This window comes from Thamnophis elegans, chromosome 8, assembly GCF_009769535.1.
Source record: "Thamnophis elegans isolate rThaEle1 chromosome 8, rThaEle1.pri, whole genome shotgun sequence".
Classification (NCBI taxonomy): Eukaryota; Metazoa; Chordata; class Lepidosauria; order Squamata; family Colubridae; genus Thamnophis; species Thamnophis elegans.
Window position 1 is genome coordinate 59753028 of NC_045548.1, and position 15146 is coordinate 59768173.

At 41.6% G+C, this 15146-nt stretch overlaps 1 protein-coding gene across 1 annotated transcript; it reads right to left on the bottom strand.

Moving 5' to 3' along the window:
• Positions 1-967: 967 nt before the first annotated feature.
• KCNV1 (potassium voltage-gated channel modifier subfamily V member 1) lies at positions 968-13812 on the bottom strand. The gene is made up of 3 exons (XM_032223398.1): positions 13331-13812; positions 7423-7949; positions 968-1479 (listed from the first exon to the last, which is right to left on the bottom strand). The coding sequence occupies exons 1-3, from the start codon at positions 13810-13812 to the stop codon at positions 968-970; spliced, it is 1521 nt and encodes a 506-aa protein (XP_032079289.1).
• Positions 13813-15146: the final 1334 nt, after the last annotated feature.

A 15146-nucleotide genomic window follows, 5' to 3' on the forward strand; every position in this document is an offset into this window, starting at 1 on the left:
TGTCTAGTTTAATGAAAAGGACTAGGGGTGACATGAAAGTGGTGCTCCAATATCTCAGGGGCTGCCACAAAGAAGAAGGACTCAAGCTATTCTCCAAAGCACCCAAGGGCAGGACAAGAAGCAATGGGTGGAAACTAATCAAGGAGAGAAGTAACCTAGAACTAAGGAGAAATTTCCTGATTGTTTAAAACAATTAATCAGTGGAACAACTTGCCTCCAAATGTTGTGAATGCTCCAACACTGGAAGTTTTTAAGAAGATATTGGATAAGCATTTGTCTGAAGTGGTGTAGGTTTTCCTGCCTAGGCAGAAGGTTGGACTAGAAGACTTCCAAGGTCCCTTCCAGCTCTATTATTCTGTTCTGTTCTCTTCAGACTTAGTAGAAAAATGCAAATGTTGACATCCCCATGAGTATTCTTTTGCTATGTCTTTGCTGCTACCTCTAGAATATGTTGCTTTTCAGTGATTGACTGTCTTCTGTTTTAGTAGTCTGTCTTTCTTTCTTTCTTTCTTTCTTTCTTTCTTTCTTTCTTTCTTTCTTTCTTTCTTTCTTTCATTTCAATTTCATATCAATGCAGCAATACACATTTTTATATTGTTAATCTTTTATTCTTTTCATAATGGAATGAGCATAAAAGGATTACAGCCAAAGAATGGAATTTTAATCCACTGGGATAGGTTTTCCCCCCCCCCCATTGTTTTCTAATGAAAGATGAAAACGTTAAAGAGAATTTGCATTTATGTACCCTGAGAGTATTTTTTCTTGTTTTGCTTTACTTTCTAATACACCTTTGGGCTATATTAATTGTTCATATGCTCAGCAACTTAGATAAGCATATTTGCACAGGGGAAAATAAAGAACAATTAACTTTGCATTCATTGTTGTTATTAAAGCTATTACCATCTTAGGCATCTCTCATACTGTGTCTGTGTTGTGTTTGTGTGTATGCATGTATGTGTGAATGCCTTCAAAACCAAAACTCATCACCAGCGCTACTCCTGGTACTTGTTCTTTCTCGGCTTTTAAATTTCAACACATCCATTACACTTCGAGCATATACATCTCGCAAATTAATGTTGATATTAGAGTCACTCGACATATTCTTTGTGAGCTTCTTTAGGGCTTCCCTCTGGCGAAAGGCAGCTTCTTTTATCTTCAGGGTAAAATAGCAGGCAGAAAAGCGATCATTGATGATGGCAATCGGTAAAGCTAGGGCTAATATTCCAGATAATATGCACATAAAGGCCACAACCTTGCCAACAGTTGTATCCGGCCTAATGTCTCCATAGCCAACGGTTGTCATGGAGGTGGTAGCCCACCACCAAGCACAAGGCACACTTGTGAAGGTTGTGTCATGGATACCTTGCTCAACAAAGTATTCTATGGTGGAGAAGATGGAGATGCCCACAGAGAGGAAAAGGAGAAGCATGCCAACCTCTTCATAGCACTGTGTAATGGTCATCCCAAGGGAACGCAAACCTAAAACATAAAATAATATTTCAATTAGCAAGATATCCTCTTAGTGCTATTCTTCTTGAGCAATGAACCAGAGTGGGAAGAAATGGCATCCATTCAATCAAATTATCTTTTCCATTAAGCAGCAAATGCAAGACTCCCTCTCTGATTTGGATTCTTCCAGATATTTTGGGTTTTAACATTATCCTTCTCCAACTTGGCTAGTGTTCTGACCTAGGCTTCCCCAAAAAGCATGAGGCAGAGTCCCGGTCCTGACAAAACCCCTTTTATTAAATGAACGTTAATTCTTCTCATTCACATTCAGCAAGGCCTGGCAAACAGTCTTTCAAAGGAATATTTATGACTACAGACCTTATGTATCTTGGAAAGCTGCCATGTAAATATCTTCCAAATGAGGTGCTCTGCAAGGAAAGACTGGGCACAGAGTCTCTGAGATTCACAGACAGATCTTCATACTCCTGAAACAAATCTAATGACCGAACAAACAAATTGTTTCCTGCAATAGCCCAATCACCAATCACCTTTCACCTGTGAGTTTACTCCCAAGTCTGCCCTCATTTTTGAATTGTTCTTTTCTTCTGACAGCTCTGCACATTCGCACACTGGAAACAAGCTCTAGCTATTCCTCTGTCTCACTGTGGTCTAGCTCTGTAGGCACTTGATCACTGCTAGACAGCCTCGGCCTCAGAGTCCTCGTCCGAGCCTTTCCCAGCCTCCAGGAACTGGCCCATGCTCCTCCCCAGCCTCCTCACTGTCCAACTCTGCTGCCAGCTCTGCTGGCCACTATTGGGCCACAACAGCCAGGAATTCTGTGAATTGTAGATTTGACACATCTACAGATGTCAACTTGGAGAAGTATAATGTAAAGTATCCATTTTGTCACCCTATTAAAAGAAGGTTGCCTTGAAGTCAACGTCAGTCCTAAGCTTCTCCAAATTGGATGCTCTCTAGAAGTGTGGACTTCAATTCCCAGAATTCTTAGCAATGGTGAGTCTGGCTGCAAAATTCTGGAGTGGAAGTCTACACATCAGATTTTGTAAGGAAGCACTTGATGTATCTGAAATCCTTTTCAATATGTGACTCCATAGCTATGCTATGTCTAGAGTTGAGGCTCCATAAAAAGGGTTCATTGAAATTATTATCTTATGGTTGTTGGTGGCTCATTAAGTGAATCATAAAGATTCATGAGCCTGATAATGTTATATAAAAAAAAGAGAGCTTTTTCCCTGACTCTTAGACAAAAGATTTAACATCTCAGGAAAAAACACATCAGCTTTTCCCAACTTATATATATACAACTGTAATAAGAAAAATGTGGCAAAAGTCAATGCTTAACAACAAAGAAATCTACCATTCTTTTATTCAAACAATACAAATATACATCGCCCTCAAATTCCTAATATAAAACAATTCTATTGCTGGTGTTCACATTATTGTTTTTGCTCAAGAGAGTAAGCGCACAACCACCGAGATGTCTCAGATTATCAAATGACCTGCATAAGGCCAAGGCACTGTTTTCCTTGACATTACTAAACTCAGTTCCCACCATTCTGCTTTCATAGTTAAAGCACAAAACAGATTCGGCTTTTATTATGCGTAGGCGACAGAGAGTGCTGAGGGGAAACAATTTCTTCCTATACAAGTACTTTTGCATAATCTGCATTTTCGTATGCCTTTTAATAATGGCATCACACCACTAGCTCGTATTTACAGAAGCTTTACTGGTTTGGAATTTATTCAAAAGTTGATAAGAGGTCTTGCTTCACCACCAAGCTTCCCATTTTTCCTTTTTCCTTTTAAATCTTCTTCCCAGCAAGAGTGTGATCATATGCTGGAAAGTAGAAGAAGAAATATGAACCTTCCTTAACCTTCCCATCGATTCATTGCTGTGTTCTCATGAGAATAAATTTTCATCCACGCATGTTTATTTGATAACCAAGTAGGACTAATCCTCCTTGGGGAGACGGGGGACTTCCTGTTGAGAAGCACAGCAAGTAAACATTATCTTTTATAGCAGAATGGTATTATGCAGTGGGCCCGGTAGGGGATGCAGGTTTATAGCTACTGAAATTCTCTCTGGATCAAGGAAGGATCTTTGAGATACCCCATGTGACTCCATACAGCCATTCCTTGGTGAGTATTCCGCAGGAATTGTTGTTTTGAAATTGACTTATGAGTTCAGCAGTTGGGAGTTGAGGGAGGAACCATCTTTACTCACATTCATGAGGTAGCCTTTTTAAAGGACATAAATGTTGATCCACTCTGATCTTTCACTTTGAATTGGGTTTTTTTTTGGGGGGGGATATTAAGATCCTTTGGAATAACAAATATTACTGCAATTACTGGTTGAGTCACCACCTCCTTAGAGAAAGTATCTTTAATACAATTTCAAAAATTGCGGATAAATATATCTATATCTATATCTATTGCCGCTCCGGCCCTATGGAATGAGCTACCCCCAGAGATCCGGACCCTACCCACTCTCATGGCCTTCCGAAAGCCATTAAAACCTGGCTGTTCCGGCAGGCCTGGGGCTGTTGACCTCTTGATTGAGATAGGGTGCAAGTTGGTTTTTTTAATTTGTTGTGTTTTCTTCATTTTAATCTTTTACTATTTCTTATTTCTGCAAGCCGCCTGGAGTCCTCCGGGATTGGGCGGCCTATAAATTCAATAAATGGAAATGGAAATATATATATATATATATTTGGATCAAACAACCAAAGGTTGCTTAGAATATTGATTTTCGAAAGTTAATAATGGATTAAGGGTCTAAATGGAGTTGGAACTATAATCTTAAATTAACTGAATCCTTCTCATGGGAAGTTACAATTGTTTGAGTTTTCTGAAGTGAAAACAAGATATAATGGAACTTCAGAGAGTCGGCACAAGGGAGCAAGAGGTTAATACAGATTACAATTTTAAAAAATTGAGCAAAATATCCTATCAATGAGACTTGGGATCAGAGGGGCTATTCAGCCGGTTCTCTCCAGTTCAGGCGAACCGGTAGCGGTTCGCTCTGCCCACCCGCCCCGACGTAATGCATGAGCCCTGCACATGCGCAGAAGGTAGTGCACATGCGCAGATGCAGCACATGTGAGTAAAGCGAGCATGCACAAGTGCGTGTTTGCATTTGCAAACTGGTAGAGAAGGTAAGTGAAACCCACCTCTGCTTGGGATGGACATTTATGAAAAATGGTCTTTGAAATTTTCTGCTAGTATAAAGAGGTAGAATGGTAAGGAAGCAAATGGCAAGATGTTTTATTGCCTAAAGAAGATATGCAATTGCTAAACCAGAAAAGAGATATGGTTATTTATTTTTAATGTATATATAAAAGAGGCCAGTTAAACACTTGAAGAATTTTTTGAGAAGTGATCAAAAAAAGAAGAACTTCTTAAGGAACAAATGATGAGGCTTTTGGATTTCATTTTCTAGTTAACTGAAGATAAATGGTCTGAAGAGAATATATGTTGTAAGTTAAACAATGGTGATAAATTAAATTGTCTGCTTTTGTTGTGAGAGTCAACTAGGCTAGTAACCAGATAAGGTACCAACTGATTGGCTCACATTTCCCTAGTCCCATCTCCTGACTAATAGTATCTACTTTTTGGTGTACTTAAATTCTATTTGCCAATGAAATTGTATTTGCCAATGATATCATGATTTTCTGACTGTAATCCTTTCAAACTCATTTCTTTAGCACAAATCCCTGCACTTGTTTTGGAAATTTTAATTCCAAATTCTATTTTTTTCCTAATTTGCTTACATAATTTAGTAAATTGCTGCAGGCAGGTCGACTAATAATACTGGGTTTTTTGGACAAAAGGTTTACTTCAGACTCATTAACATTCATTGTATTAGAAGCAGAAAAACAAGCATAATGACACTATTGTGAAAAGTATTTGGGAAGAGATCAGAGAGCAAAGGCAGGAACCAGTTTTGCATATAGAACAGCCAGTGAGAAGGAATAGGTGGCCAATTAGAGGGAAAGATTTCTGCTTTTCATTCTGAAGGGCTCATGTCATTATATTATGTTTGTAAATTCCCTTTCACTATTGGTAATCCAAGATCTTGGATAGAAGAGATGCAGCTTCTGGTGCTACCAGTACTTACTTACTTAAGAAACTATTACATTCTGAGGAAGGGGGGAAATGGAGCTGATTGGAATAATGGCAAACTATTGAGTCTTTGACAAGTGTTGCCCAAATTAAATGACTGCGACAAGCTTAGCTTGTTGCCAGAAGATCTTCCAAATGGGTAGACCAGGGGTACTCAACCTTTTTATACCTACTGCCCACTTTTGTATCTCTGTTAGTAGTAAAATTTTCTAACCGCCCACCGGTTCCACAGTAATGGTGATTTATAAAGTAGGGAAGTAACTTTACTTTATAAAATTTATAAAGCAGAGTTACAGCAAACCCCTACCGCCCACCATGAAAGCTGGAACGCCCACTAGTGGGCAGTAGGGACCAGGTTGACTACCACTGGGGTAGACTGTTCAAACCTATTTGTGGTTCAGCTGCAGAATTCTTGTGACTCTTAATCTTTACTGACCATATCCCAGCTAAAGGTAAAGGTAAAGTTTCCCTTAAACACATATGTGCTAGTTGTTCCTGACTCTAGGGGGCGGTGTTCATCTCCATTACAAAGCCAAAGACCCAGCGCTGTACAAAGTCGTCTCCGTGGTCATGTGGCTGGCATGACTAATTGCAGAAGGCGCACGGAACACTGTTACCTTCCCACCAAAGTGGTCCCTATTTTTCTACTTGCATTTTTACGTGCTTTGGAACTGCCAGATTTGCAGAAGCTGGGATAAGTAATGGGAGCTCATTCTGTTACGTGGCACTAGGGATTAGAACTGCTGAACTGCCGACATTTCTGATTGACAAGCCCAGCATCTTAGCCACTGAGCCACCATACCCCACATATCCCAGCTAGTTAAGGTGGCGCAGTGGTTAAATGCAGCACTGCAGGCTACTTCAGCTGACTGCAGTTCTGCAGTTCGGCTGTTCAAATCTCACCGGCTCAGGGTTGACTCAGCCTTCCATCCTTCCAAGGTGGGTAAAATGAGGACCCAGATTGTTGTTGGGGGCAATATGCTGACTCTGTAAACCGCTTAGAGAGGGCTGAAAGCCCTATGAAGCGGTATATAAGTCTAACTGCTAAGTTATTTCTTGTACCAATAAAGGATAATATTGGTAGCTCGGGACAGAAATGATGGGTACTTGTTTTCTTGCAGATGTTTCATTACCCAAACTAGATAACATCATCAGTGCTAGTGCTAGTGCTAATGTTGATGATGTTACCTAGCTTGGGTAATGCAACGTTTGCAAGGAAACAACCAAGCTTAGAGAATAGCAAGGACCCTTTACTTATCCCTTGCCTTGGGAATAAATTCAGAGAAAGAAATAGGCATGCCAGCTGAGATTTGCACCCACCATAATCGGACAGGTTGATTTTGTTGCTTGGGATGGAAACCAATTTTCACTAAAAATAGGTGGCTTAAACCTCTGAAGGAACCGCCAATTCAACTTGGCCTAACCCTCCCACCCCCAAAAAACACCCCATCATAAAACTAGTTTATAAAGTCCAGCCTCGGAGCATTTCAAGTAAATTCATTAGAAGTTTGGGGGAGGGGGAATAAAACAATGCTTGCATTGGCTATTCCAATGAAAAGTCAAAACTAAGATTCTCCCTCATCCAAGTCATGATTGCCTCATAAGTGCTTAAGAACTGAAGAAGCTTCTTGGATAAGAAGCAAAATGTTTTAAAGGAAATAAACAAAGTCCAATTGCCATTTGGAAAAGCACTGGTGAATTGGAATAGTACAAGTGCAAGCAGCGTTTGGGAATCTTACCTATCTCGTAATTCAGTTTTTTAATTCATCCCCTCCATTCCCTGAAGTCCCCCAAGAAGAATGAGAGGCTCCCAACACCACATAGATTTACCTGTTGAATGCCTGCCCAACTTCAACATGCGCAGACCCCTCAGCAACCTCAGCACTTGCACAATACGTCCCATGTTTTCCAGCTCCTGGGAGCTGTGTTCTCCCCGTAAACTCTCCACCAACAATGTGATGTAGAAGGGCAAAATGGCCAGAAGGTCTATGATATTTGCTATGTTCTTTAAAAAGCGGTAGCGGTTTCTCACACAGAGAAAGCGTAACAAAAATTCTCCTGTGAACCAAGCAATACACACATACTCCAGGACATCAAGTAGCTGGACTGGCATCCAGGTCAATTCCACTGAAATCAGAGCCATGTTGGCAATCGAAATGATGACAAAAATCATGGAGATTGTGCCAAAAGTCCTGGCAGCGACAGAAGAAGTAGGTTTTTCTAAGACTTCCCATAGCTTTTGTCTGGTGGTAGAACACAGACTTCCAGAGAAATCTTCTTCCTCAACTTGGGTCTCCAATTGTTCAGAATCTTTCTTGATATCCAAAGTTTCACTCAGTTCTTTCCTTCTGAAGTACCTGTGTAGGGCAGTCATATATTAGTATTACACCACTGGAAGTCAATATGTAAAATCAGTAGAAAACATTTTGAGATATCTATTTCTGGGTTCACTGACAACACCGCGAAGCCCTTATACGCGTCGACATAAGCGTGAAGGGCTAATCCGCGGCATCGGAAGCGCTAAACAAAATGCGACCCTACCGCGCCAACATAAGCGCGGAGGGCAAATCCGCGCCTTCCCAAGCGATTAGCAAAATGCGACCCTAAACCTAACCCTAAACCAAACCCCTAAACCTAACCCTAAACCAAACCCCTAAACCTAACCCTAAACCAAACCCCTAAACCTAATCCTAAACCTAACCCTAAACCTAACCCCTAAACCTAACCCTAACCCCTAAACCTAACCCTAACCCTAAACCTAACCCTAACTTTTATTTACATTTCACTGTTTCAAAACATTCAAAATACAAAAACCTTTCTTCCTTTGCGCTTTCGTCGTCGCGCTGATATCGACACGGTAATGTGGGCGCACTAATGATGACGCGTACTTGTCGGCGCTTATTTGTTGCCGCTATTTTGATGAGCGCGGTTTTGTCGGGCCACGCTATTTCTGAACTCCCCTGGCAGGCAATGCTACTAGTGTCAAACTCCAGGCCTGGGGGGTGGTGGTTTCTGATCTGGCCCATGGGGTGCTGAGATCTGGCTGCAGGGCTGCCCTGAAAACAGCCAGTGGTGTCTCTTCCAGAAAAAATGGAGCTCGGGAGGGCCATGGCTGGCCCTCCCAAGTTCTGTTTTTGCTGGCAGAGGGTTTCAGGAGGCCATCGCAGAGGAAAACAGAGCTTGGGAGCCTGTTTTCACTGGCAGAGCCCTCGGGCCACCACAGGCACCCCCGATACAAGTGATGTTGAGCTGGCCACACCCACCCTGGCCCCATGAAGTCAAACACAACCTTGATGCAGCCCTCAATGAAAACAAATTTGACATCCCTGTTCTAGAGTCTGTTAATGGTGGGAGACGGGCCAAGATTACCTTTGGAAATGAATCCTGGATTAATTTTCTCAAAGAATTCCTTCTCTCATTATAAACCGAGCTGGACAACAAAAAGAGGCACAGAATGTTCAGAGATCTTGAAGAAAGAACCAGTAACTTCTAACAAGTGTTTTGGAGAAAGAGCAGGAAGAAAGTTCCCAAGCAACAGCATACTCAACTTGAATAACAAGTGGGGTGTTAAGATTATATATTTTGAAGCTGAATTGCAAAATAGGATTGTTATCCTCATGCAGCTGGGCCGCATTTGAGAGTCATCATAAATGTAATTAAGTCTTGATAAGGGAAGAATTCAATTTAGTTCTTTACATAATTCACCATAAACTCACTTATCGAAATACCGTATATACTCGAGTATAGGCCGACCCGAATATAAGCCGAGGCACCTAATTTTACCACAAAAAAACTGGAAAAGTTATTGACTCGAGTATAAGCCTAGGGTGGGAAATGCAGCAGCTACCGGTAAATTTCAAAAATAAAAATAGATACCAATAATGTTTTTGAATATTTATTTCAAAGAAAAACAGTAAACTAGCAGTGTATTCAATGAAATACTTCACTCACCTCATGATGCTGATGTCCCGCTGTGATGATGATGTCCCGTGCAGCCGCGGGAGCGATGTCCCGCCTCCTATGACACACGGCACAGTGATTCCTATCATTGGTTCACTGTACCAGAGGAGGTGGGACATCGCTGCAGAGCGGCAGGAGGGGGAGGAAGGGGAATCGTAAGACAGCCCTGCATTACATTAGAATGTGAGGAGGGGGGATGGTGCGGTGCGCGCTGCGCGGCAAACTGACACAGAGGGAGGGGAAACTCACAGGGGCACTGGGCCATTCACGAGTGTCACCCAGCGGCATGGCCCTGCCCCCTTTTCTCCTCCATTTCGGGCAAATTTTTCACTGACTCGAGTATAAGCCGAGGCGGCTTTTTTCAGCCCAAAAAGTGGGCTGAAAAACTAGGCTTATACTCGAGTATATACAGTAAATACAGACACCATACGCTTAATCACAGGGATTGCTCCACAATACCACTGAAAATGATGTGAGGAAGTTGCGACACACAATTGAGAAAGAAAATGTGGGGAATTTTCCCCCCACCCGTATTACATATGCAATTTCAGATCTAATTTTACCACGTCAAGTTGCTCCAGTACAGGATAATTCTGATAAGGATTAATGTGGAATAATTTCAGGAAGAAATAAAAATTGAGTTGCCATAAAACTAACACCCTGCCATTGTGTAACTTGAGTTGGAATAAAGGCTGATCATTCATCAAGGCAATATCCCTGTCAAACATCCACATTTGCTTTAGAATACCTACATGCGACTCATCAGTGGGAGTTTTTGCATTTCAGAGGACATTCCCTGAATTTTAATAATATTTTTGTGACTTTACTTGGGTTCCTTTGGGTTTATATGTTGCTTTTCCCCCCCAAATATCAACATTGACTTGGTTTTAAGATAGTATTTTCCAATAGCTGTTTACTGTATTTATGGGTTTGGTTTTATTTCCCCCTATATATTATTATAGGGAGCCATGTGAAGTTTCTGCTTAAAGAAACAGTGGTCATTTCAAATGAACAATTGAAATGTAGAGGTAGAGAATAAAATTTAGATGTCGAGTAAGAATTAACTTTGATAGTTTCAACAGAAACATAATTTAACTCAGTGGTGAACATCATTTTTTTCCATCAAGATTTCGTTCTAGGAGAAAACTGATGGAATCATATTTCATGCCAGTAGTACACTGAGGTGAAGGGATAAATTGCTCTTACCAAATATTTGAATTGCTTGCTCACAAAGGATTTCTTAAATAAGGATGAAGATTACCCACCCTTGATTAATCTCATAGTCTAAAATACCAACAAGTTTTTTAAATCTTTATTTGTATAAAGCAGGAGTGTCAAACTCGATTTCATTGAGGGCCGCTTCAGGGTTGTGTTGGACCTCAGGGGCCCGGGATGGGCATGGCCAGCTCAACATCACTCATGTCAGGGGCGCCTGTGGTGGCCTGAGTGCTCTGCCAGTGAAATCAGGCTCCCTAGCTCCGTTTTTGGCTGTGATGGCCTCCTGCAACCCTTTGCCAGTGAAAATGGAGCTCAAGAGGGCCACCTCCTGAGCTCTGTTTTTGCTGGCAGAGGCACCATGGGCTGGTCTTTTGCTATTTCCAGAGCAGCCCCACAGGCCAGATTTAAGCAGCCCATGCACTGCATCGCTCTTGAGTTTGACACCCCTGGTATAGTCCTTAAATCTGTTTTTAAGGAAAGAGAATGTGATGGTCAAGAGAGGAATTGTGGGTAGAAGACCTTTCCCACTGTTTTCAAATCATAGTCATTTCTGGGCTACTTCCAATCTTTCTAGTGTGAGAAAACTTAGCGTATTTATCAGACTATAAGATGTACTGGAGAATAAGATGTATCAAGATTTTGAAGAGGTAAATTTAAAAAAAAATGTTTTTGCCTTCCCTGGCATGCAGGAGTACTCTGTACTCCAGGCCCCCAGGAGCACTCTGTAGGCCTCTCAAATCCTGTGCACATCCCATTTCTTTGTGAAAAATGGGCATGCAGACAGTTTGAGAGGCCTGCAAAGTGCTCCTGGGGGCCGGGTGGGTCAAAAATGCAATGCGTGGGGAGTTTGAGACACAAAAACAGGGCATGCAAAGGGTGTGGGAGGCCTGTTGAGTGCTCCTGGGGGCTTGGGAGGGCAGACCTGTTTTTGTGAAAAATGGGCCCATTTTTTGCTCGTTTTTTTCCTGCCCAGCACCCATGAGCACATTGCACGCCTTCCAAATCCTCTGTGCATCCATATTTGAGAAAAACTGGATGCTCGGGGCGGGGTTTCGGGTGGACAAAAATGCTGTATTCGGTATATAAGATGCACCCAGATTTTCACCCTCTTTTTTGGGGAAAAAGATGCGTCTTATACTCCGAAAAATACTGTTTTTTTTTTTCAAAACTCATTACTGACTTGTGAAAAACCTGAATCATAATTTTAATTCCATGCCAGCAGCCCAAGACAAAAAGGTTTGTCAGAATGAACTGTATAATATTGTGCGTGGGAATCAGCCTTGAATCTGGACCAGTCCTGCAGTTTTCCTGGCAACAATTTCAGTAGTGGTTTGCCATTGCTTTCTTCCTAAGTCTAAGGGAGAGCGACTGGCCCATCTCAAAAGACTCATGGTTTCCTGGCTTCTACACCAGTGCTTATAGCTGCTAACTAGCCCATATTTTCTCTCTGTAAACCTTAAAATCAGGGGTGGCCTCCTGGGGATTCACAGGAGAACCTCTAGCTAAGATTCTGTGCAATTCAAGCAACCTCCAAATCCTACTCCTGGCCTCTCTGCCCCTCCTGCCCCACCCAGCCCTGCCTCAGGCGGCCTATTTTGGATGCAGCTAAGTTCAGGACACACATGGAGGCTCTGGAAGGCTGAAAAATGGGCTTAACGGAAGTTAGGGAAGGCCAGAAACAGGTCCGTTTCTGGCCTCCACAGGCTCCATTATCGCCCTCCTGGAGGCTCGAGAAAAGCCTCCGAAGCCCGGGGAGGGCAAAAATTCCCCACCGCTACAGGAGGCTGACTAGGCCACACCCACTGTGGCCACGCCCACTCAGCGGGGCCACGCCCACCCAGCAACTGGGCAGAGAACCCTTTGCTAAAATGTTTGAAGCCTACCTCTGCTCAAAATACTATATATTCAAGCACTAAAATGCAACTAAAACTTTCTAACATGAGTTAGGCACTTTCAATTCTAGCTGATGACCTACAGGCCAGATTGATGCATAAGAGATTCTCTATCCTTGTTTTACCACATAGCATATGACAAAATATATAAACACTTTCTTAATAGACCAGCTTTCCCTGTTCCCAACATGACCTGTGGAATTGTGTGGGCCACAACTTTCCCTCTTGAAAGTTAGGAAAGGCTAGAATTAGTTCTGAGAAAAATCTAATTTTATTTCAGATTTTGTTTACCAGGTTCATCTACCACAACAATTTAAAAAAACATCTGGATTTATTACAGAAATATTACATGTATCCCTCAGAAAGGGCTCTAGGCTTAATTAACATTTTTCTGCCTCTATTCATTAGCAAATCTGAAGGGTTGAACTTACTCGGTCTGCTCCCCCATATTTTAAACTTATTGCTTTTCTTTCCCATTACCACTAACTCATTACAGTTGTAATATGCCTGTTGCTATATTGTCTACGGAGGAGGTGATTGTGCTGAACCAACCACTCGTGTAATGTTTCTCTCATTTGTGTTAACTTTGTCTTCACATCTTCCTACAAGCGAATTAACTAAGCCACTCGGATGGATTTCTGTCCCCCCCCCCAAAAAAAATTGCTCACCTGTCCCTGCAGCAGGAATCAATCATGAGCTCATCCAGTCCCCAATACTGGATCTCCTGCAGGAAGGAAAGCGCACACAGCTGATCCATTACATGTAGCCTGCCAGTTTGGTAATAGTTATGGACGTAACTGAATGCTTGAGAGTTCCGATCAAAAAAATATTCATTCTCCACCAAGTTGGCATCATCACAAAGGTCCAAAAGGCTGGAGGCAACATCTCGGGCAGCTGAAACCATTACTGCTAGCTTGCCCAGCCGAGTGTCTGGATAGCAACAAAGCTTCTTCTGGGACAGCACAAAGCGGGCACCTCCAACGTTGACAGTCATGCAGTCCACGGATGGAGCTACGTGCTGTAGCAAAGATCCCGGCCCTTCCTCACTATAGAAGACACTGGAATCCGAAGAATCAAAGGATGTGCTCTCACCTAATTCCTCTCCAGAGGCCCCAGAAGAAAGGGACAAGCAGCAAGGAGATGACTTCATCCTTCAGCTCCAGCAGCAGTTTTTTTGGTTTCCTACAGAAAAGCGTTAAGTTAATGACGAAAGCTGATATCGGAGTTAAAGGAATGAAATCAAAATGTTCTCAGAATATCCTAAGGATCAGGGCTATAACCATTATTCTCATTCATTGTTACACTATGTTGTTATGGAATCTGGCACTAACACCAACCTATGAGAACTTCCAAGGTTTGTTTTGTTTTTAGAATGGTTATGAAAATTAATCATACAAAGAAATTAAAGATCTTTGCCTATTTAGGGTTGAAAACCAACACATCTACCAAATAAACTAAACAATGGATCTTTATAACCTCCATGTCTTTGTTCCCTTCACAGAAGCAGCTTGTGATAATCTTAAATCTGAATGAATATGTGTGTGTGTGTGTGTGTGTGTGTGTGTGTGTACATATATAACAACCCCCGGTATGCCCAAATATGGGAGGAAGATGACTACTTCCATTCTCTGTCCTTCGGCTCGTCACAAGAGACCATCCAGATAGAACCCAATATTTTTTTTTACTGTTGCCTTTTTGTTACATTTGTTACATTTGTGCTGATAAATAAATAAAGGGAGACTAGTATAGATCTATTTCAAGCTAATTAGCTCTCATCAGCTAGCCATACCCTTACTGGGAATTGAGCCTGTGCTCAATATATATATATATGGAAATGCATAGTAAAATTCAAACAAAAACATTCAGGTTTTTGAGTCTGAATTTTGTGGATGCAGAATGTTGGTGAGCTTGGCAGAGGATAGACCGGTAAATGTTTGAAACCAGTCGTGGAGCTGAGAGCAACCCAGTATAAAAGTTATTTATGTGAATCTTTTCAACAGTATTGAAAAAGAATTGTATCTGTGGTTTAAACCGCAGATTTATCTATCTTTTTGTACCTCTTTTTTATTTTCAATGTTGCAGAAAAGGTCATTTGTGGTTTTAAACCCCAGATTTTTCACATTTTCAGCACTCTCCCTCATCATTTCCCAATTTCCAGTTTTGTTGAAAAGGTCATCAATAAAAGCATTCTGCCCTGGGTGACACCATCTGGAGGGTACCAGGCAATGCTGTTCTAAATCATAGAGGAAGCCTACATAGTTATACCTCATGTAGATATTCAACTCAAGGGAGTCTTGGATTCAACTTCAACTCCAACTCTGGAATCCCAAAGGTGTTTTTTCCAAAAGGCAACTGGACTTTCTTAAAAAAAAAAAAACATTTCGCTTCTCATCCAAGAAGCTTCTTCAGTTTTCTTCAGCTTCTTGGATGAGAACGAAACATTTTCAAAGAAAAAAAAAGAGAAAAAGTCCAATTGCCTTTTGG

What these genes read in the sequence shown, in the direction of transcription:
- KCNV1 (XM_032223398.1), bottom strand. Translation starts at nt 13,812, where the DNA reads ATGAAGTCATCTCCTTGCTGCTTGTCCCTTTCTTCTGGGGCCTCTGGA. An exon ending in GATTCCTGCTGCAGGGACAG is followed by an intron (nt 7,950 to 13,330) that starts GTGAGCAATTTT and finishes TGCCCTACACAG; the next exon opens with GTACTTCAGAAGGAAAGAAC. An exon ending in GTTGGGCAGGCATTCAACAG is followed by an intron (nt 1,480 to 7,422) that starts GTAAATCTATGT and finishes TTTATGTTTTAG; the next exon opens with GTTTGCGTTCCCTTGGGATG.